The 21,623-nt window shown below is 41.7% G+C and overlaps 1 protein-coding gene across 1 annotated transcript in view; it reads left to right on the top strand.

The window, feature by feature from the left end:
• LOC306703349 (heterogeneous nuclear ribonucleoprotein L-like) overlaps positions 1–21,074 on the top strand; it is a gene marked incomplete at its 5' end in the record, with an annotated part of 44,327 nt that extends 23,253 nt beyond the window's left edge. Inside the window, 7 exons of the mRNA XM_079169292.1 lie at positions 12,232–12,303; positions 12,769–12,986; positions 13,347–13,468; positions 14,888–15,089; positions 15,984–16,041; positions 17,821–17,919; positions 19,632–21,074. Of these exons, the coding sequence (XP_079025418.1) occupies positions 12,232–12,303; positions 12,769–12,986; positions 13,347–13,468; positions 14,888–15,089; positions 15,984–16,041; positions 17,821–17,919; positions 19,632–19,687 (827 nt within the window). The 3' untranslated portion in view covers positions 19,688–21,074. The remainder of the gene's footprint in view (positions 1–12,231; positions 12,304–12,768; positions 12,987–13,346; positions 13,469–14,887; positions 15,090–15,983; positions 16,042–17,820; positions 17,920–19,631) is intronic.
• Between the last annotated feature and the right edge of the window lie 549 nt (positions 21,075–21,623).

The following is a 21,623-nucleotide window of genomic DNA, read 5'->3' on the forward strand; positions in this document are numbered from 1 at the left end:
GCTGCTGCTTCAACATGCCCAGGGGGCCTCAGCCCCAGCTCTCTCTGCAGGACTCCAGTAGCACCTCCTTCCTTCTGTCTGCTCCACACTTGTCTTTCTTTCTGGAGAAGTAGTCTCGCACGGCCTGACGTCTGGTGCACACAGTGCCTTAAAGCCCTTCACAGCCTCCAGATTTGACTCTCAGTGGTTCTTTTGTGACCGTCATGCAGGTCTTCCACCACACAAATGAAAATGTACAGCATGCTCTAAACTGCCTTTTCTTACTTTCACTGCAAGATCTGACTAATGTGATCCTGCTGGCTAAGAGCTCAACATTGTGGACCAGACGTGTTGGCTATGTGAGTCTACAGTACAGAAGTCTGGTCTAATCTCTGCTCTCACTTTACTTCATCTGAATTAGGGATGTCACGATATCACGGTGGCACAAAATATCACAATAATGATAACATCTCAATACTGTAAATAACAGTATAACAAGAGCCATCATCAAAATGTGATTTTAAATTGATACTATTTTTTAATTGACCACATTTAAAAGCTGCACGTAGAGATATATTAGATAGAATGAACAGAGCAGTAGTTTATACTGTAAATGACAGGAGTGTGTGTGTGTGTGTGTGTGTGTGTGTGTGTGTGTGTGTGTGTGTGAGACTGTAGCTTTGCCATAGTATATAGAACACACCACTATATGCATCAAATCTGAAAGAGTTGACTTTTTTATGCAATCTCGTGGGATCTGCAATTGCATTCATCACAGTTCCCGTAACATCCAACATCATAGTACTACTAAAGTATTGACTGAGTGCATCTTTGCATGTAAACTTAATAGTTAAAAATCAATTCACAGTTTTTGAGAATTGATACAGTATCACACAACATAATATTTGGATACAACGCTGTATGAATATTTTCTTACACCCCTCGTAATGAGAGTGTTAGTAGAGAGGTTGGATGTTTCCTTTGACTCGCCAGTCACTCTCAGTGATAACGTGGCTCTGACATGAGAACTAGATGCCATGAACTAACTGTCCTCTTTATGGAATTCAAACTATTCCCACATTTCTCCCTCTCACGTTATTTATGTGACTGACATAGACACCAAAGTAGTGACTGCTCTGCTGAGGGCGTGCGTGTGTGTGTGGAGGGAACCTGTTTCCTGTACAGAGTGAGTAAATGACGTTATTCTTTACACTTTTGTAAATACTGTGATGATGGTGAAAGCTAGGGCTGCGTATACCATTCAGTATAATGAGATTTATTTTACTGTAAGCAAGGCAATATATGTCAATTTTTAGATATAATTGAAAGTGATGCAGTATAAAGAACACACCACCATACGCATAAGATATGTTCTGCAGACAGAATAGTGGGATCAGTTTTCATCACAGTCTCTGTGATCTCAACATCTCAGCACTGCTTGTTGTGCAATCGGCAGTTTTAATTAAAAATCTATATAATAACAAAAAACGGTAACACTTTATAACTACACGCTATGAAGCATTAGTTAACTATGAGTAAACACTTTATTCATCATTTATAAAGCATTGTTCCTACTTTAACTCATTAGTATGCAATTCATAACAACAGTTATAAATGTTTTATTCTTGATTAATAAGCTCGTCTATTATGTGTTTCATGATTATGTTTTCATACCTTATAAATTATGAATTACCCATTTGTAAATTAAGTATTATATATATTACAAACTAATTATTGAGGAGTTGTAGATGATTAATAAGATCATTTATACATACAAATGCTTTACTAACGACTAGTAACTACCTAATTAATAATGAATTGCAGTGTTAATACGAGTTTATAAAGCATATATTAACATAGTCCCTAACCATTAGTGCATATCTAAATCATTATATAAATGCATGAATAATGTACATCTAAATAAGTTCTTAAACCTTAACTTACACTTCATAAATGATCTTATTAATCATCTACAGGAGTAGGAACAATGCTTTATAAATGATGAATTAAGTGTTTACTCATACTTAACTAGTGCTTCATAGTGTGTAGTTATAGTGTTACCCATAAAACATGATATCGCCATACTCAAGTGTATCCATATTTTCTTACACCCCTCGAGAAAGCCAGTGTATCGTGACACCTCTAATCTGAATCCCCTGTTATTACAGTAGCTGTACATTCAGACATGTGCATGGATGTGCTTTTCACATCATGTTGGTTGGTAAATTATTGATATAAAGACTCGTAGAAAAGTATCAGTGCCTTGTTTAAAACAACACTTCTACTCTGATGTGACCCGTGTAATCTGTGCAGCAGCATCCTGTCTACTGTATGTGGTGTGGAGCTGGGAATTCTTTCTGGAAAGTCTTCAACTGTGTGATGAGATGAATGTTGGGCTCAGTTCATTCTTAATTCAATCAATTCAGGAAATTAGATTGACTTTCATTCGACATGATTGAAAATGTCTGTGACATCTAAAGCTTCATAATCGTCAGAACTGAAGAACAGATGCCCTGTTTGTTTCCCCTCTTTATGTTCCACTAGCAGTCGGGCCAAGGATGGAGATAAGATATCTACAACAACTACTGCCCTATGATAAGGACATTTGCTCTGGGTCGTCATGGTGACTCACCCTGTTCCTTTCAACAAGTGCTACCTTCTCGCCAGATTTGTTTCATTTTATTTAATCGAATGCTTCACCCACAAAATGACCATCTGTTACCTTGAATTGTCTCTCATGTCTCCACGGAGAATCCAGGAATAGATCTAAATCTTGATGAATTAAAGTCTGCATTTACAGCAAAACTATATAACAACATCTGTTTATAAAACTCGTCCAGTATAAAGTGTCATCTATCCAGCCGTACGATCACTGCTTCACTTGCATCTTCACTAAAACACCTCCGCAGAATATCCTATCCAACTATGTACTCGTTCACTGCAGAGGCTCGACAGGAAACCCTTTTCCTCCAGAAGTCAAAATAACACGTCGTTTTGTGGGTGAAGTGTTCCTTTAATGAGCAGATTGTCATGAAATGAGTTGTAGCATTTCTGGCTTTAATAGTTTAACCCTTCTTTGCATCACCCTCGGAACAAACGGGACATTTAGCTTTAAAGGTGCCATGTGGATTTTTCTTGTGAGCAAACAAGAGTTGTAATTACATTCAGTGGAACTCACCTGATACGATTAGGTCTGAAGCTCCACAGGGAGCCTTTAAGGATCACTAACGTCTTTACAAAATGATTCATGAAATGATTGATAGCATTGTGAACTGGTCCCAACTCTGTTACGGATGAAATATTGACTAAATAAATGCACATCTACAGTGTTTTTTATTTCAATGGCGGCACATTGCAAGGACACAGACAGGGGCAAGCTGTCACTGAACACTGTCTCCCAGTGGGAACCACTAGTGACACAGACCACAACACCAGGCTGGTTCAGACCCTATTTCAGACCCTATTTCAGACTTCATCAAGGAGTTTCCCTCTGAAGCCTGAGAAATGTCCCAAAGGGACGTCACTTGAGCGAGCATCGGTTTGGAAATGAAAAAGATCTGCTCATGTCCGCTGCAGACTACAATAACACGCACACTTGAATCTCTGAGCAAACTGTCAGCAGTCGTGTTGCATTGTGGGTAATGTCGGCTTTGGGATTTTGACAAGGAAGAAGAATGATGAGTGGAATGAAGCAGATAATATCCATGGTTCTTCAGCATGACATTCAGATCATTAATATGTGATGAAACGACTATCATCTTTGTAAAGATGTAGAGGAGCAATGTCTACCTGAGCAGACATTGAGTCTCTCTGTGTGTGTTGTTATCAGATGCACAGAGCGTTTCAGAAGTATCTCTCTGCTCCGCTAACAACTTGAGTTCTGGCCGCGGCGTTAGCAACATATGCTGAGGTTAGAACCACAAGTCGACTGGCGAGCAAGTCAGTCGCACTGTGGCGAGTGCAAATGAAATGCAGGAGCTGGAAGATCCTCCTGCTGGCTTAACAGAGACAGAGTTGTGGAGAAGTGGAGGACGGTGTGTCAGTGGGTAACGCAGATTTGACCACATCACCCAGATCTGTAGCTTACTGGGTCGAGGAGCCCAACTCCTTATCCCCGCTGGGATCCACTTACACTTCCTGAGGCAAACCGGGGCCGGTCGCTGACGATTTCTGTTGTATTCACATGTAAAACATTGAAAGTGTTTATGAAAAGTGATCATCCTGAATGTCACTCAAAGCACACAGCAAGACAATAGATGCTGATTGGTTCCTCAGATAGCCTGCTGTATACACAGGGGCCGGAGGGATGTGGGAAGTTTGTTCCTACTGTGCAGATACTAGCACCTGTATGTTAAAACAACTCCACATGTTTCCCTTCATTGTGACATTTAATGAAGGCTCGACATTTTGTAGTCATTTAGAAGTGAAGGGATGGACACAACTGTTCACTGTAATGGAAACCTATAGGATACAATAAGCCTGTAAAATACACTGCCATTGTGTTTTATGAGGCGTATATGGTGCTTTCTTCATGATACCTGACTTACAGTGTGTAGAGGATAGAATAACCGGTATCCTGTTTTCATCCTCATCTCTATGTCACTCTCCTCCTCCTCCTCTCCTTTCAGCTCATCTACCATTCTATCCGCCTCCACCTCTCTGTTTTTCCTCCTGCTTTCACCCTCTCCGTCTTTTGAACTCTCATCCTCTCATTTCTGCTCGTCCTCTCCCCCTCCCCTCTCTCTCTGATCCAGAATACCTCTTCCTCCTCTTTATTTTTAGAGATCCTTTCAAAATAAAGGGCTTTACAGTAAAAACAAATTTATAAAAGTAGATACATTCCAAAACATAACATATAAAACAAGATTAAAAAAACCCACATTTAAACAATTACAGCAAATACCATCCATTAGGAAAAAGACAAAAGTGAGTTTTAAGAGGATATTTGAAGGAGGATACAGATAAAGTTTGAAGTTCCCAGTCCCCTTTAGTGACGAGCCCTGCAGGAGGATGTCAGCAGTGGTCTGGCTCATAGAGGGTTAACCAGACAGCAACCTCTGGTTCTGCTGAGTGAAGCCAATGAGGAAGTGTCTTAAAGCTGCATTCTCTCTAATGACCATCAGGGGGCGACTCCTCTGGTTGTATAGAAATCTATGAGAAAATGACTACTTCTCTCTTGATTTATTACCTCAGTAAACATTGTAAACGTGAGTTTATGGTCTCAATCTCTAGTTTCAAGTCTTCTTCAATGCAGCATGATGTTCATTTAGTACATGATGGTCCATTCAGACACAGGTAACCAGTGAAGAGCAGAAATGATTGGTGATGTGTTTGCTTCTCTCAGAACGTTTTGCCTACTGACACCAGAATGAAGTGCGTTGCAATATATAAAAACATGGAAGACCTTTTCTAGATCTGCTGATGAAAGGAACGACCTGATCTTGCTTAAATGTCTCAGTTGGACAAAGCAGGACTGCATCACTTTATTCACCAGAGCATCAAAAGACACTCACAAAGTACCTCATTTCAACCTGATTCAACCTGATCTCACTCGGCTCCCTTTTGGTTTCCTCTTCATGCGACACTGGCCGAATGCTTTTAACAGGAAACCAAACAAAGGAACATCTGCACTTTGTCAATCTCACCACGAAGTGCAGGGTTGCCGTTTTAAAAACAAATCTGGGTCAAGTAAATAAAAAACTTGCAGCTGCCGTTGAAGGTAGCAGCTTGGTTGGTTTTAGCTGGTTTGTGCAGAATGTTCTGTGTCGTGCTGCTGACGATTCTCGACCAATCGGGTCTGCGGTGTTTAACTCCTTCTAGTACCAACACAGCTTGCTTGGAACCTTGACTAAAGGGGGAACAAAACAAGTACCAGGTAACACGTACTATCCACAAGCCGTGGAGGAGGCAACTTTTTCAACATTATTACTTTTTTTCATTATTAATTGTGGCGGCAAATCAATGTCAAAAATTCAGTGGCGCAAATGAGATCCAGGCAGGCGGAAGTAGAGGAGCCAAAACAGCTGAACTCAAAGAGCCAAGCACGCAAATGACTTAAGCACACAAAATATCTCTACTTGTGTGTGTGTAATGCTGCAGTCTGCGAGGAGAAAACCAGGCGTTGAGCGCGTGCTGTTATCCCCGAGCAGACAGCTACTATCATTGCTGTCCTACATGCAAATCTTTCACCTGCTGTATTCTTTTTGACAGTAAGTGGGCGGATCCTGTCGCCACTGTATCCCTAAAAAAGAATTGGCTACAGTGCTCGCCTTGTTTGATTGGTACTGAGCATGTGCAACTTTAAACAGAGATGAGAAGGAAACATGATGGTTTACTCATTAGCTATTTCCACTCCAAATGATTTTTCTCTAAATGGACCATCATTTACTAAATAAACATCATGCTGTATTGAAGAAGACTTGAAACTAGAGATTGAGACCATAAACTCATGTTTACAATGTTTACTGAGGTAATAAATCAAGAGAGAAGTAGAGTCATTTTTATCATAGACTTCTATACAACCAGAGGAGTCGCCCCCTGATAGACACGAGAGAGAATACAAGTTTTAAGATACTTTTGCATCGGCCTCACTTGTCAGAACTGGAGTTTGTCGCCTGATGAGAACAAAACGATAATGAATGGGAGTGAAGAGTGTCTAGTGGCCAAAAGGTTTATAGCGGGACAGCAGGTGCCTCCAACTAGGGCAACAAACTCCTCCAGGTACCTGTTGCATTAAAGAAGAAAACACATCTACAAATAATCAAGCCGGGGGACCGTCACAGATAGCAGTGTAGAACAACTCACCAGTGTCAAGTAGAGACGGTCAATTAGATCCTTGCCGAGTCAGAAGATTTCAATAATGAATTAAGGTACCCATGCTGTGTTAGCTGTGTGTAAATTAGAGACTGCAGATGCATTGCAAAATGCAGCTGCTGACTACAGCTACATGTATAATGAACAGAAAATAAAGGAGTCACTGCAGACTCTCGGGATTGAGTGTCGGTAAGAATGAGCCATTCATTTAACTAAGATATCAAAGTGAAAGAGGTAGAGGTCATCGTATCTGAAGGCCACGCCTCTGTCAACAAGCCACAGCTGTAGCTGTTTATGTGTGTTTGGGATAGTTGGTGGACTGAACAACAACATGGGTCTGCATTCTGCTTGTATTACTGAGTTATTTAAATGTTTTTCAAATGTATTGTTGTCATTTGCTTCCTACTTCCTTTTACACTCCCTTGGCATTCCTAGAATTTGTCTATACTGCGGATATCAGGTCCTGGATCAGTAAGGGATGGTAACACTTTTATATTCAATGCTTTGTGTCAGATCCTTCTCTGCTAAATATAGCTGGTGGTCTTTTTTTGCATATGTAAGATTCTGAACATCTCCGACACTAAATGTCTGAAGGTCCCCATATTCATGGTCTAGATTTTGAATTCTATAATGTTCAGAACCAGCTCAACTGTCCTTCGTACCACTCTCTGTGTCCAGTTTGCTTCTTCCCTGAGGACAGTGGACATTATGGTCAGTTTGCTTTCCCCACAGTTACAATGGTTTTACAGAAGTATCAAAACGTCCATTTAAACCTCAGCATACCCATTCTAGAGCGGTGTCCATGTCTTTCCCATACACTCAGTATGTTCCCAACACTAAATATGACATAATGTGGTTAATCAGCTTCTGTTTGCATTCGTGCGGTATAGTTTCTACTTTTGTATCCTTATAAAACGTTGGGATGTATAACTGAGGAGTTTAATGATGGTGTCTGCTCTTGGTGGGTTCACACATTATGTCTCTCTGAACGTACTGAGCTCAGTGTAGATGGCCATCCTGCTGTCTAGATTATCTCCTGGCCTTCTCACTTTCTCTGCTGTAGCATCTCTCCTCCAAATTGCTGTGTGAGTTGAAGTGGGTGTGTATGTGCTTGTACTTGGCGGTTCGATCCACTCGTCCACGTCGATGTGTCCTTGGGCAAGACACCCCAAATTGCTCCCGTAGCTGTGCCTGCGGTGTGTGAATGTTGTATAAATGTTAGATAGTTGATGGGCAGGTGGCACCTTGCATGGTAGCCCCTGCCATCAGTGTATGAATGGGTGAATGATGACATGTAGTGTTGAAGAGCTTTGATTGGTCAGAAGACTAGAAAAGAGATACACTTTATAGAATAAAAAAGTTTATAAAAAAGTTAAATAAATACAGACTATGAACTATAAGAAATATAAATTAAACACACACTATGAATTATTGCACAGAAGGTTCGGGGGGGGGCATACTTCTCCCTTTTCCTATGAGACAAAAGAAGTCTGTGTCTTTTCAATGTGCCTCTATTGTGCTGTGTGGCTTGTATGTAGTCTACTGTATATACTACAGCATGTGATGCATTCACTGTGTTGTTGATGAGACACAATGATTCAATGTGTTTGACAGCCACAGTTATAATGGTGATGTTTTTATCATTATGATGATAATGTAATGCAGGTGATGTTCATTCGTGCTGAGGGAGAAAAAAGAGAACTTGATGCTTCACAGGTACTGTCTCTTTAATATCTCTGATCACATGACCTTCTCTGTATCACTAAACCTGCCTCTCTCTGAATAAATCCACCTTGAAGTTGTTTATTTCTTATCTAGTCACCTCCATCATTACATTCATTACCATGAAGTTTATTGAATTTATTATATTTCTGGGGTGTGGAATAATTACTCATGAGTGTGGTTTATAGAAATTAATGTAATTTAAAATCATGGAGAATTCAGGCTGGATTCACAGCTGTTATAATGGATTTTAATGTGACAAGTAATCAGATTATGAAAGCATCCATAAGAATGTCTCGAATCTCTCCTGTAGCATCATCATCCGTTGTGGTCCATCCCTTCACTGGTATACTTGGATGATGTTTTAAATGGTTCAGATTTGGTGCGCTCCAAGGCTTCTGTTTTTGGGATGCAGTGTGGCAGAGATTTGGGCAAGTTGTTGTGTCTCAGATCTCAGCTATTAGTAAGGTGATAACATCATTTACAAAAGCCACAGGGCTCTGCCAGGATGCTGTTTAGTACACAGAATGCAATAGCATAGCCCTTTCTGCGTTTTGCAAATGATGCGGGCTTCATTGACCTGTGACCTCCACATACAGGGTCGGTTTGCAGCCGAATGTGAAGCGACAGGACCTCCAAGTCCCCCGCACTGGTGGTTGTGGCGGCTCTCTGACCTGTTCGCTTGTGCCTTGTTTGCTCTTCTCTTGGACCATCTTGGATGTTCACTTGGGCTGACAGAGCACCTGGTACACATGTTCCTGAGAGCACCTGGTACTCATGCTACCCTTTTTATTTGTTTTTGATGGTCTATTTGCCCACATTTGAAAAAGGGTAAATAGACCATAAAAAACAGGAGATGCACAAATATACTAAAATAATAATATATATGAAAAAAAGAGAAATTTAAGATAATAAATATGATAGAATTATTAAATAAATATATACCCAATGTTTAGTAAAAGAGCATTAAAACAAGTTTTTTTAAATTAAAAAAATAAAACACTAAGAAAAAAATGTATTCGATTAATAATCAAAGTAACCACCAGATGAACAAAGTAATCGTTAGTTGCCGCCCTAGTAATAACAGTTCCCTTTGTTTGCTATGGTCCGTCTAGCCGATCATGATATTGCTGTTTCATTGTTTTTTCTGAGCGTCTTTTTTTCAATTGTTCCCAATGATCAGAGAGCGCATGCGGCCGCCTAGAGCGAAAGCGCTGCACCCAGCATCTTATTTCTGAGCTTCAAGTTGAAAAGATCTGAACTTTTCAGGAAAGCACTGCTGACGTCACTGTAGTAAATGGAAGAAGCCGTGTCTCCTAAACTTTATACGTCAGACATGTTTTTATTAATAAGCACTCTCATGACAAAGACTGAGACGGATATGAGTGGGAGCATATCATCCGGGCAACACTGAATGTTGCCTGCGAGTGTTGCGCTTTTAACGCTGTACGTCTCGCCTTGCTTCAACGTTACGGCTGTCAGACTGACTGGTGACAAGCTCATTCATACAAAGTATGAAGGACACATCCCCTGATTTGTGCTCAGTTAAAAAACATTGTCAAACAATAAATTATAGCCCAAATAGATAATATAAAAGCAAAGGAGCAACACTAATCTACCATACAAGAGGTTAGAGTGGTAATATGTTGTCAAGACGCGATGTGGACACAGGCCCTAATAAGGTTTTGTTATTGCTTCTACTGTTTCTTTTGCTGGTTTTACAATATCAAGTACCTTTTAGTACCTTTTTTAAACTCCTCACAAATAGAGTATTATTATTATTATTATTGCTATTATTCTGCTGGACAAGGGGGTCCTCAGTTGCTGAGCAATGAGCAAAAGGTCTTCACAAGTGAGAGTAAGATGCTACATAAGATCAACAGATGGAATGGTGTGGCTTCAGCTGTAATGTGGCCATTGCACTGGACTATTGAGTGGAGCCTGAAGATGAAGCTCTCACTTAGCAGTCAATCTACGTTCCAACCCTCATGCTCATAAGGTTTGAGTCATGACCAAATGAAGGACATTGTGGACATGAGCAGAAGAGATCAGTGTCCTTGGTGGGGTGGCCCGGTTAGGAGCTCAGACATCTGGAAGGACCTAGGAGTGGAACTGCTGTTCCTTCGCTTCAGAAGAAGCCAGTTTAAATGGTTTTGGAATCTGATTATGAGGCCTCCTGGAAGCCTTTCTCTAGAGGTTTTCACCTCCAACTGGGAGGAGACCCCAGGGCTGCCCCAGAACATGCTGGAGGAATTACATATCCCATCTGGCCTGGGAATGTCTTGGGATCCCCAGGAGGAGCTGGAGAACATGGCTGGACAAGAAAGACGAATGGACTTGTTGCAGAGGCCCTCAGAAATGTAAAAAAATGGATTGGCAGGATGGCTAGAAATGACAAAGCCATGAAAATAAGACCAAAGTGGTGTGAAGCTGGAATTCCCTATTACGGTTCTGTATAGATATGCGTGCTGCACGAGAGCAAGGTGCTGCTGATTCACGTTGTACCTCGGGCCACAATGCACCAACTGTGCTGTGCGCTCAGAACCCAGCAATGTTTACACAATAATCAGATCGCTGTTAATAAAATGGTTTCAAGGAACGCTCTAATAGTATTCCTTTTTCATGCCTGACTAATAACTGACAGCTCCCACGATCACTTAGTGCTACAATATCAGTTTACCCTCCAGATTCCACCTCAAACATGATCTTGTGGCGTTGTGCTGCTGTGTGTAACCTTTTGGCTATGTTTATTTAAGGATATACCAAAATATATTGTTTCCAACTTGGGTGTTATTCTTGTTGTTTTCTTTTAATAACAATGATTATTGTAATAACCAAGCTAATTGCTGAGATCTGGGAACATAACATCGGTAAAGATTAGTCCAATGGGTCAATTGGACTAATCTATAGACTTCCCTCTCCTGTGCAAAAGTGAAGCCAAAATATTCCAGATATGGCCGCTGCCATCTTAAACCAAGTCCAGCCACAGCTCAATGATAATATCTCTATAAACATGATCAAACTGATGCATGTTCTGTTACACAGACTCGTGATACGTCAAACTGCTGACACTGATATGAACACAGTGCTGGCTAACCTTACTGTCAGTGGAAACGTTGCTAAGCTAGTTAGCGACACAGACTGTATGAACCATAGACTTATATGAAGATCTTTATGTCAGTTATTTAAGATATACTCAAAATAACAGAAACCATCTTTGGAGGAAATGTATTTGATGTGTACTTGATAGTTTGGCCCATGGAGGCGACTGTGGCTAAGTGGAGAGCAGGGCCGTCCTTCAATCAGAGGGTCAATCCCCGGCTCCGCTAGTTGCATGTCGATGTGTCCTTGAGCAAGACACTTACCCCAAAATTGCTCCCGTAGCTGTGCCTACGGTTTAGAAATGTGATAGAATTGTAAGTCGCTTTGGATAAAAGCGTCTGCTAAATGACTGTAATGTAATGTAATGTAATGCTCATGTGAAGGGGGCGGGGTTTATCACGTGTACTGCAGCCAGCCACTAGAGACCTCTGTGGTGTCAAAAAGGAGACACTGAAGTGGCCTTGTTCTGGATAAATACCTCTTCCACTTTTACTGTGGAGTCTTCTGAATTATTAAAAGCAATATCTACATATATGAGCCCATTGTTTTGAAGAATATTAATCTAGGTGCTGCACACAATCTAATAACGCGCGTGTGTGTGTGTGTGTGTTTCAGACCGTGGAAAGGGAAGGCAGAGACAGGCCATTTTAGGAGAACACCCATCGTCCTACAGTGACAACGGCTACGGTAAGACACCTAGAATGGAACTGGTAACTGAATCTGCTGACGAACACAAGGCTGTTACTTATTCGACAGATCCGCATACCGCTGAGGTGAAACGTGACACTTCCTCACCTACACACACATTCACTTAGCATCGATGTAGTCTGCCAGGCGTGTAATGGTCAGAGGTGCAGCAGTGGGTATACCTTCACCTGCATTTGGAAACAGATCCCTGCCACGCTCATTGATGCAAAGAGATAGTTTGCACGTTTTTGAAGTGGGTTTGTATGAGGTCATTATTCATAGTCGGTGTGTTGCCTACAGTAGATAACGGTCAGAACGCAGAAAGCTTGTACTGACTTTAAACCGCTTAATAAAAGGCCCACCAAAAACATCAGTATCAGTTTCAGAGTACGTATATTTTCACCGCTTTACCTGGCCGTGAGACAGCTGTTAGCATCTCAGCTCCTACCGTCTCTGCCTCCTCAGGTTCACCCTGCCCCCTGCTGCCTCTGCCTGGCAACAGCAGGTACAAGCAGACCTCAGCGGACATTCCAGACATGGTGTCCTATCCGCTGCCCCAGTCCTCCTCCTCATACTCTGCCCACACCCCCAGCTCCGTTGCCATGGTTAGCGGCCTCCATTCATCCAAGATGAACTGCACCCGCATCTTCAACCTATTCTGCCTCTATGGCAACATTGAGAAGGTAGGTGTGTTTGAATTTCTCAAAGGGGGTCCGTGATGGCTCGCTGTTTCATAATGTCTATTATAGAAACAAAGAAACTGTTGTAACTATGGTGTCACACCAGCCACTGCTGTTTGGGTGATTAGGCTGCAGGAATTACACACTGAGGTTTTTGTCCACATCATTAACATTGTGATCTCGTTAATATCCAGAATGAAAGAGTGAAAGAGTGATTACAGCTATTGTTTTAAGATACACTCGAAAAGTTGTGAACCTGTCCTTTTTATTAGTGTTCCATCTGAAAAGGTGAGTCATGTAGGACAGCTGGTCAGTGTGTGTGTGTGTGTGTGTGTGTGTGTGTGTGTGTGTGTGTACTTTCAGGTAAAGTTTATGAAGAGTGTTCCTGGCACAGCGTTGGTTGAGATGGGAGATGAGTATGCTGTGGACAGAGCCATCACACACCTCAACAGCATCAAGGTGTTCGGCAAGAGACTCAATGTCTGGTGAGAAGTAGATCAACCCACACACACTTTATTATTGTCATCATTTATTATTTATAGGTTTGTTATCATGTCTGTCAAATGTAAATGTCCTAAATGATACATCCAAAATGTATGCATAGAAGGACCTGTGGCTTTATAGGTTTATTCATCTCCTCATTGTTTTGCCTTTTGAAATGTGGAAGAAAATAGTAGTAGATGCCAAGTCACTAGTTCCCAGAGTCTTCAGATATTTATCTAACAATCCAAAAAGCCAACGATTATTAATTGACTGTTTATAAAACAGAAACATTTGAGAAAAATTGGGGGATGATAAAAACAAATGTTACTTTAACATGTTAAACACCTTTAGTGTATGTGGATCAAGTGACAAAATCCGGTTCTGAAGAGTGAAGCCAAAGCTTCATAAAGCTGCATTCTCTCTACTGTCCACCAGGGGGCGACTCCTCTGGTTGTATAGAAGTCTATGAGAACATGACTCTACTTCTCTCTTGATTTATTACCTCAGTAAACATTTTAAACATGAGTCAATACAGCATGATGTTGATTTAGTAAATCATGGTCCATTTAGAGTCAAATAGACCATAAAGCAGGGGATGATTTAGGGCGGGGCTACTGTGATTGACAGGTCTCTGCCACGGTGTTGTCCTGTGTGGTAGTTGTCTGTCTTTTAACTTGAACCCTTTCACAGCATGTTTTCTTCATAAAAGTTAATTGTAACATTTGTATGCATAAAAATGACTTATTCAGCGTTCAGTTGTAATTAGTGCCGCCCTTTAGTGTCACTTCTGGTTGCAAACAAACAAGATGGCGACGGACAGAAAACAAGATGGCAACAGCCAAAATACCAAACTCAAGGCTTTAAAGCCAGTCCACAAACCAACAGCTGAAGTCACAGTGTAATAATACAACTAACAATACATTTAATAAAACAATGGGACTATTAAATTGTTCTTGATCCCTTTGATGTCAACCAAACAAATCATTTGATCAACTATATATAAATCTATAAAGCTGATATCAGAGGTGCAGCTTCTCACATGGACGTAGTCTCCGTGACGTCACCCAGAGGTTTCTGGGAGCCGTTGTGAAGCTCATGGTGGGCTTCTCTGGCCGTCACCATCTTGGCAGTGACGCCACAGCCCTCAAAATGATGGTGATTATGATTTTGGCCATAATCGTGCAGCCCTGGTTGGGATGCTTCAGCAGTAGATGAGGTGCCTGCCCGCGGCCTGTGGATGGTGCTTTAAAGCCAACAGTCTCAACATTTGATTCTTTCCAACTGCTTTGGATGTGAAATGATGTCACGACGCATACAAAGCTGACATGTTGTCAATGTTTTGATGGTATTTGGGCTGTGTTCTGTAGAACACGTAGACGCGCATGAGTGGATCAGGTGACTGTGGTGCTGTGTTGTTGCAGTGTGTCGAAGCAGCACGCAGTGATCCCCAGCCAGGTGTTCGAGTTAGAGGACGGCAGCAGCAGCTACAAGGACTTTGCCATGACGAGGAACAACCGCTTCAGCAGCGCCGGACAGGCCTCCAAAAACATCATCCAGCCTCCGTCTGCAGTGCTGCACTACTACAACGTCCCTCCGTGCATATCACAGGAGCATTTACTGAGGGTACGGCCCCTCCGTCTCTTCTACTTTAAAGTAGCGTGAGCGTACTTCCCTGTCCCTCTCCGGTAGACTGAATGTTCTCAGGTTTTGCAGTATTAAGTTGCACTCTTTACATTATGGAATAATTACTGTTGACTTATTTGCAAATCTCTTCAGCAAAACTATAGTTGTGTTAGGAATGTATTAATAAGTTCCCAATTCTTCAAAAACAAATATCAAATATGTTTTCTATTCTATAAAAAATCTGATATTCAGCATGGACATATATTTAAATGACATATGTAATATTTATGTAAATGTACGTCTCTCACCAATACCCAAAACATAAATCACATATATGTACATATAAGTACATAAAGCAAAGAAGTCCATTGTCATAAATGTCCAATATATTTTATGAGATACATGCTGATATATAAAGTATGGATGCGTTTTTACTTCCATATTCAATTTGACTTACGTATTAGCGGTTTATTGTAAATTGTGTTAGAAATGCATACATGCCTCCATAAATGTTATGTTGTTACACACAAACCTAGTAATAACACTAGTAGTTTTTTATATATGTGGAGAGCAGTGCAGTCCAAGTCTGGATGGACCAACATGAGAGACTGGAGGGAGGAGCTGGGTGTGAAGCACAGCAGGGTTAGAGCAAGGAGAGCCAAAAGACTAGAGAGAGTGAATGAACACCCAAATCATGACGCATACACGACATGACCATTCATCAGATTTACACATTTTATTGTTCGTGCAGGTTCATGATTAAGCCAAATGAGCGTGGTAATATTGTATAAGTCTGAATGTCTTTAATGTGTGGAGGCTTGTCTGTGTTGATGAAGGAGGGGTCACAGCTGATGGAGCCTTCTCACATATTAGCTGCTGTGTGTGTTTTGGCAGCTGTGTACGGAGCATGACGTGCCTGGCTTCGTCAAATTCAAGATGTTTGATGCCAAACGTAAGTAGAACTTCAATGTGAGATGTTTTATTAGGTTCTTGTTAGAGCTTTTGTAGTCTGTGAAAATGATTCATTTGACTGCTCCTACCCCACTGTGTCACCAAGCGCCTTAATATTGTTATTTTATATTACTATTGATTTTACTTTTGGCCCGAGGCTACAGAAGTTTTGGAGGCCCTTATCCCTCCCAAAATTGCAAAAAATCTGAAGTCATCATCATCATCATCATCGGCCCAAAACACCAAACACACCAACTGCTTCTCCATCAATGGCTCCACTGTCTACCCTTCCTCCAACATCCACAGCCTCCTTTCATTTGAATCCCACATCGACCACATTGTCAAAACAGCCTGTTTTCATCTCAAAAACATTGCTGTCTTCCGCCCATCCCTCTCCTTTTCTGCTGCTTCTCCTCATCCGCTCGTTCATCACCTTGAGGCTCGACTACTGCAATAGCCTTCTTTTTGGTCTTCACTCCAAGCTCCTCAAAAAGTTTAATTATGTTCAAAAGTCAGCTGCCCAGATGCTTACACACACTAGCTCCAGAGAACACACCACCCCTGTCCTCCAAAACCTCCGCTGACTCCCTACAGAACATCGCATCCATTTCACACTCCTCATCACCTACAAAACTCTCCATACCTACCCACACTGCTTTAGTGGCACACTCCTACACGTGCCCTCAGATCGCCAACTGCTCACCTCCTCACGCCCACAGCGAGCACCGAGCACCGAACCTCGGGTGACGGGGCCTTTTCTGCTTCTCTCTTCCCACTCACCTCCGGATCTCAGATTCACTCCCTTACTTCAAAAAAGCACTCAAATAGACCTTTTCAGGTCTGTTTTTAAAGTCTAACCATTTGACTTGTCTGTCTATTTCTATGATGTATGTTTTTAAATATCTCTATCTATTTTATCCTCTTTGTAAAGTGTCTTTGACTTATTAGATCAAATGTTTTATTCTTATTATTAATTATTAAACAGAATATGAAACTCATCAACAGAAGACACTACATGAGCAATAAGTCAGGACAGAGCTAGGTTGTCAGTCTGTGTGCACAGCGACAACAGCACAGAAACTCAGTCTTTTCAATAAAAACCTGCAAACACCACATGCAACGAAGCAGTGTAAACACTGGTGTACTGTCTCACCTTTAGAAGTAGTAGAAGAAGAGTGTATGTAGGCCACACTCGTATTATTCTGATCTTGTAAATGTAAGTTGTCTTCCTGAGTTGTCCTGGGTCATTATGTTTGCCAATATGGAGTATTAGAGTAATCGAGTGATAGAGATGAGAGACGATAGAATAAAATGTACCCTGAGCTGCAGGCTGTCCTCGTCCTGCTTGTTTGATGTGTCCATGGTGCTGACGGAGACTGCACCGTCGCCAACAAAGCGCCATCATCGCAGCTGTTTTACTGACTTTGTAACTGACTCAGGCCTCGGAATGTTTGTGTAGGAGTAGTGAGGTGTAACAGTAGGGTCATCGCTCACATACACAGTGAATAGAAATATAATTTCATGGTAGTCTTACAATACAAACCTACATAACGTTGATCATCACAGCTGTGCACAGAAAGCTCTGTGACTTCCCTGGCCCAATGGTGCTCATGGAGGCACTGGTGCAAATTTATCATTTATAATATGTACATTTAAAAAAAAAATGTCTACGCTCCTGTCCCGTGAGGCCCCTGGTCCTCGGGGCCTGGAACTTAAGCCGCGGCATTAGTACTGTTGAGTCGGCTCTTTTAATCTGACATTTTGCTTCTCTCTCCCTCAGCATCCTCTAAGACCATCTCCGGCTTGTTGGAGTTTGACAGTAAGACGGAGGCAGTGGAGGTTCTTACTGTTCTCAACCACTACCAGATCAGGATACCCAGTAAGTCTTTCTGAAAGACACTTCCTGTCCTTCAAGCATTCGTATACTTTAATGTCCACTCTGTCAAGACCTCATACAGCTTGATTATATCATAATCTAGGTATATCCATAATTCTGATTGTCCTACTTCCTGGTAATGTTGGACCTCGGTACCTCGGTGTTTTCCCATTTAGGATGTCAAGGTTAAATACATACTGTACAATAATACAACTAAAGGAAGAAGGAACCCAACATGTCACATTTCATCATACGGTTTGTTTCAGCTCACTCACATGTGTGTGTGTTAGCTTACCAGTGTTACACTGTCAGATACCCTCGTCTGATGATGTGTTAGTGTTGTACAGTAGCTGTAGAGGCACAGTGTTGTATATCACTGTCGGTACATATACAGTATGAAGAACTTCTGACTAGAAGACCTCAGTATGCTTAGAGCCTTATCTCAGGACAATGCTAATATTTTAGATTTCATACTTAAAAACAAGGAACAGTTTTGAAAAGTATCCCATAAATATACATTCTAGAGCAGAAAAGTATGGGTTTCAAATACATTACACCAAACAACAAATGTAAGAGTTCATCTTAAAGAGTAAACTTCACTGGGAATTCAATAATAACTACAAACTAGAACTAGGTTCTCTCCGTAGAGTGTAGGTCAGTGCCCCCCCCAAACAAAGATGAGGGGGGATCTCACTCAAACCTCTATCCCAGCTCCCTTACAGTCCAGATGGCAGACAAAATAACAAAAACGTGCTACATTTAGTGGATCATAACATATTGGGTATGGAATTCATCTGCAGATGCTCCAGTTCAAAATGAGACCAAACATTTTTGTGGATGTCAGTTTTTGAACCACGATAATGGCGTAAGTTGGAAAAAATGGGTACATATTTGTATCATGGCCCTTCAACCATTTGAAAATCAATAAATATAATCTTTAAATAGCAATCGGCTGATGGGTCCAGTAGTATGCCAGACTAGCTGTGGACGGACAGACGGATACACAGGCACACACCACCAAATGCATGATCTCCCCACAGACAGAACTAGAACTAGTTTAAGAAGTGTAATAAGATACTCTTGACTTTGAAATCAATCCTGAAGGTGAATGAATATCTGATAGTTTCACTGATGATGGATTCTTCTCTACCTATTCATTTATACATTTACTACACTGCACTTTCTGCTCTCATTTCTCAGTACTTATACTCTTATAACTGTAATAGGGCGTGGCCAATGTTTCCTAGACAGACTCTAATACTGTGTGTGTGTGTGTGTGTGTGTGTGTGTGTGTGTGTGTCTAGCCTAGGACATACTCACAGGTTGGTCGTGACTCGTGAGAGGGCTTTAACAACTTGGGCTGCCCTAAAAGGGACTAAAGCGCTTACAAAGTGCCATGCTGTCTCTGCTGTCAGTGGCAAAGTCGCTGCTGGTTCTGTCCTTGAGAACTGAGCAGGCCTGCTCTGTGTTCTGTTTCAAAGACCGATGTCACTGGTGCCACTCTATGGCACCTTCAATATTTGTGTCCTAGCTTCTTTATGCCGACATAAATCAATTGTTGAACTGTGTGTGTGTGTGTGTGTGTGTGTGTGTGTGTGTGTGTGTGTGTGTGTGTGTGTGTGTGTGTGTGTGTGTGTGTGTGTGTGTGTGTGTGTGTGTGTGTGTGTGTGTGTGTGTGTGTGTGTGTGTGTGTGTGTGTGTGTGTGTGTTTTCAGATGGGTCCAACCCATACACCCTGAAACTGTGTTTCTCCACCTCGTCCCATCTATAAGAAGTTGCAGAGCACAGGAAGAGCCCGATGATGGCCGACCTCTGACCTGGGAGAGGGCGACGGACCATGAGAGACCGACTCACAGACAAGAGGAGGAGAGGTGTAAGAAAGAAGACGAGAATGAGAGACACAGGTGTGGCCTTTAAAAGGAGATGAAGACACGGTCACTGTCTCCAAACTGAACATCAGGCGCACACCCATCATCCCACCGTCCAATCACAACTCAGCAAGCTGACAGACGGAAATACTCTGTTAATGACAGACAGACAGACAGACAGACAGACAGACAGGCCCTCTTGGTTGAATCTACTGTACAAACCTTCATTGTCTACTTCTTTGACGGTCAGACATCTCTAAAATCCTCATTTGTGCACATGGTGACTACGATACTATTGTAATGTTTAGGAAATGGATGAATACATTGTGTTGTTTTGAATTGTCATTGAACTTATGAAGTAAATGTGCGTACGGTTTTAACACAAGTTCTCATGCAGCGCTCATTAATGCCACAGGACCTTTGCCCTGGCGGCAGCGAGGACAGAGGTGCCCCTCCACCGTTTGGCCCAGACTGAGATATCCTAACTACTGATTAGTTGTTAGGTTTGCCGTGGATATTCATGGCCCTCAGAGGAAGACTCTAATGGCTTCGGTGACCCTCTGACCTGACTTCTCCCCTGCAGCCAGCATGAGGTCTAACTTTTCAAACTAACACTTCTATAACTATGATCTATAGCATGGTACCTGGAAGACTAATGGCAGGGTTTCCAAGAAATTCCCCCGAATATTCACGTTTCCAAGAGGATGAATTCAAATGTTTTTAAAACAGTTTTCTCTTTAAGCACTATACCTTCATCTGTCCCGCCATGACCAGATGTTTTAACCTAAACATATGATGTCAAACTCTAATGGGCAGGTTGTCATGAGGATATCTTCTTTACATTGTGGACACTCCATGATCTCCCATTCGCAGCACCTCATGTTCCCAAAGAGATGAACCCTTTTGATTGGAATGCTTCTATGACCCTTTCACGAGCTCCACCCTCTGGACAAATGTTACAGTTTCAGCCATACTTCTGGTGATGCTCTAAGAACAGTAAAGCTTTTGTGTTTTATGTTCTGTTTTTCAAATTGGGTGGGTTGTAATGAAATGACAGCCTCAAGGCTCGTAGACTTCTAGTTTGACGGCAGAGGTGCAGCCTGTTATTGTCACGACAGTAGAACAAGTAGAAGTAATGAGCAGCACAGGTCGTCCATGCTCGATGTCAACTACTGATACAATGAACATTCATCCCAGCTAACCCTGATACTATTTCACAAAAATAAAGTTTCAGCTTCTAGACAAAACAAATCCTATTAATCTGAGTATTTTATTATTACATCTTCCATTATTACATTTCCTTTATCACATAATTGAATGCTGTAGCACACAAACTGTTAAATAGTGTAGTGTATCTGTTCGGGTTCTCTGACTTTACTGTGACCGTCACTTATTTACAGGTTCTCTATTTAACATCCAGATCATTAATATCTCAACAGCAGCTATCGTCTCTGTAAAGATCTAGAGGAGTAATGTGTACCTGAGCAGAGAATGAAGTCTCTCTCCCTCTGTGTGTGTTGTTATCACAGCTTCTACTCTCTGTGTTCACATAGCCGCCCGGCCGAGTGACTTTCAGTGCATGTGAGCGTGCATGTGAGCGTGCATGTGAGCGTGCATGTGAGCGTGCCCCACTGGTTAGCTCACGGCGCTGCGCTGCACTGCTCTCATATGGCAGTTAAGGCATGAAGCCCTCTGTTTCCCCCGGTAGACACTGTTAGCTGTGAATGTTGTATTGGGAACCTTTTGAAGGATGGCACTTTAATATCAACAACATGTCATCGGCTGAAAACATGTGATAGCTCTCTATCGTGTCTATATACAATCTTTTTTATCTTTTTT

This window comes from Pholis gunnellus, assembly GCF_910591455.1.
Source record: "Pholis gunnellus genome assembly, chromosome: 11".
Lineage (NCBI taxonomy): Eukaryota > Metazoa > Chordata > Actinopteri > Perciformes > Pholidae > Pholis > Pholis gunnellus.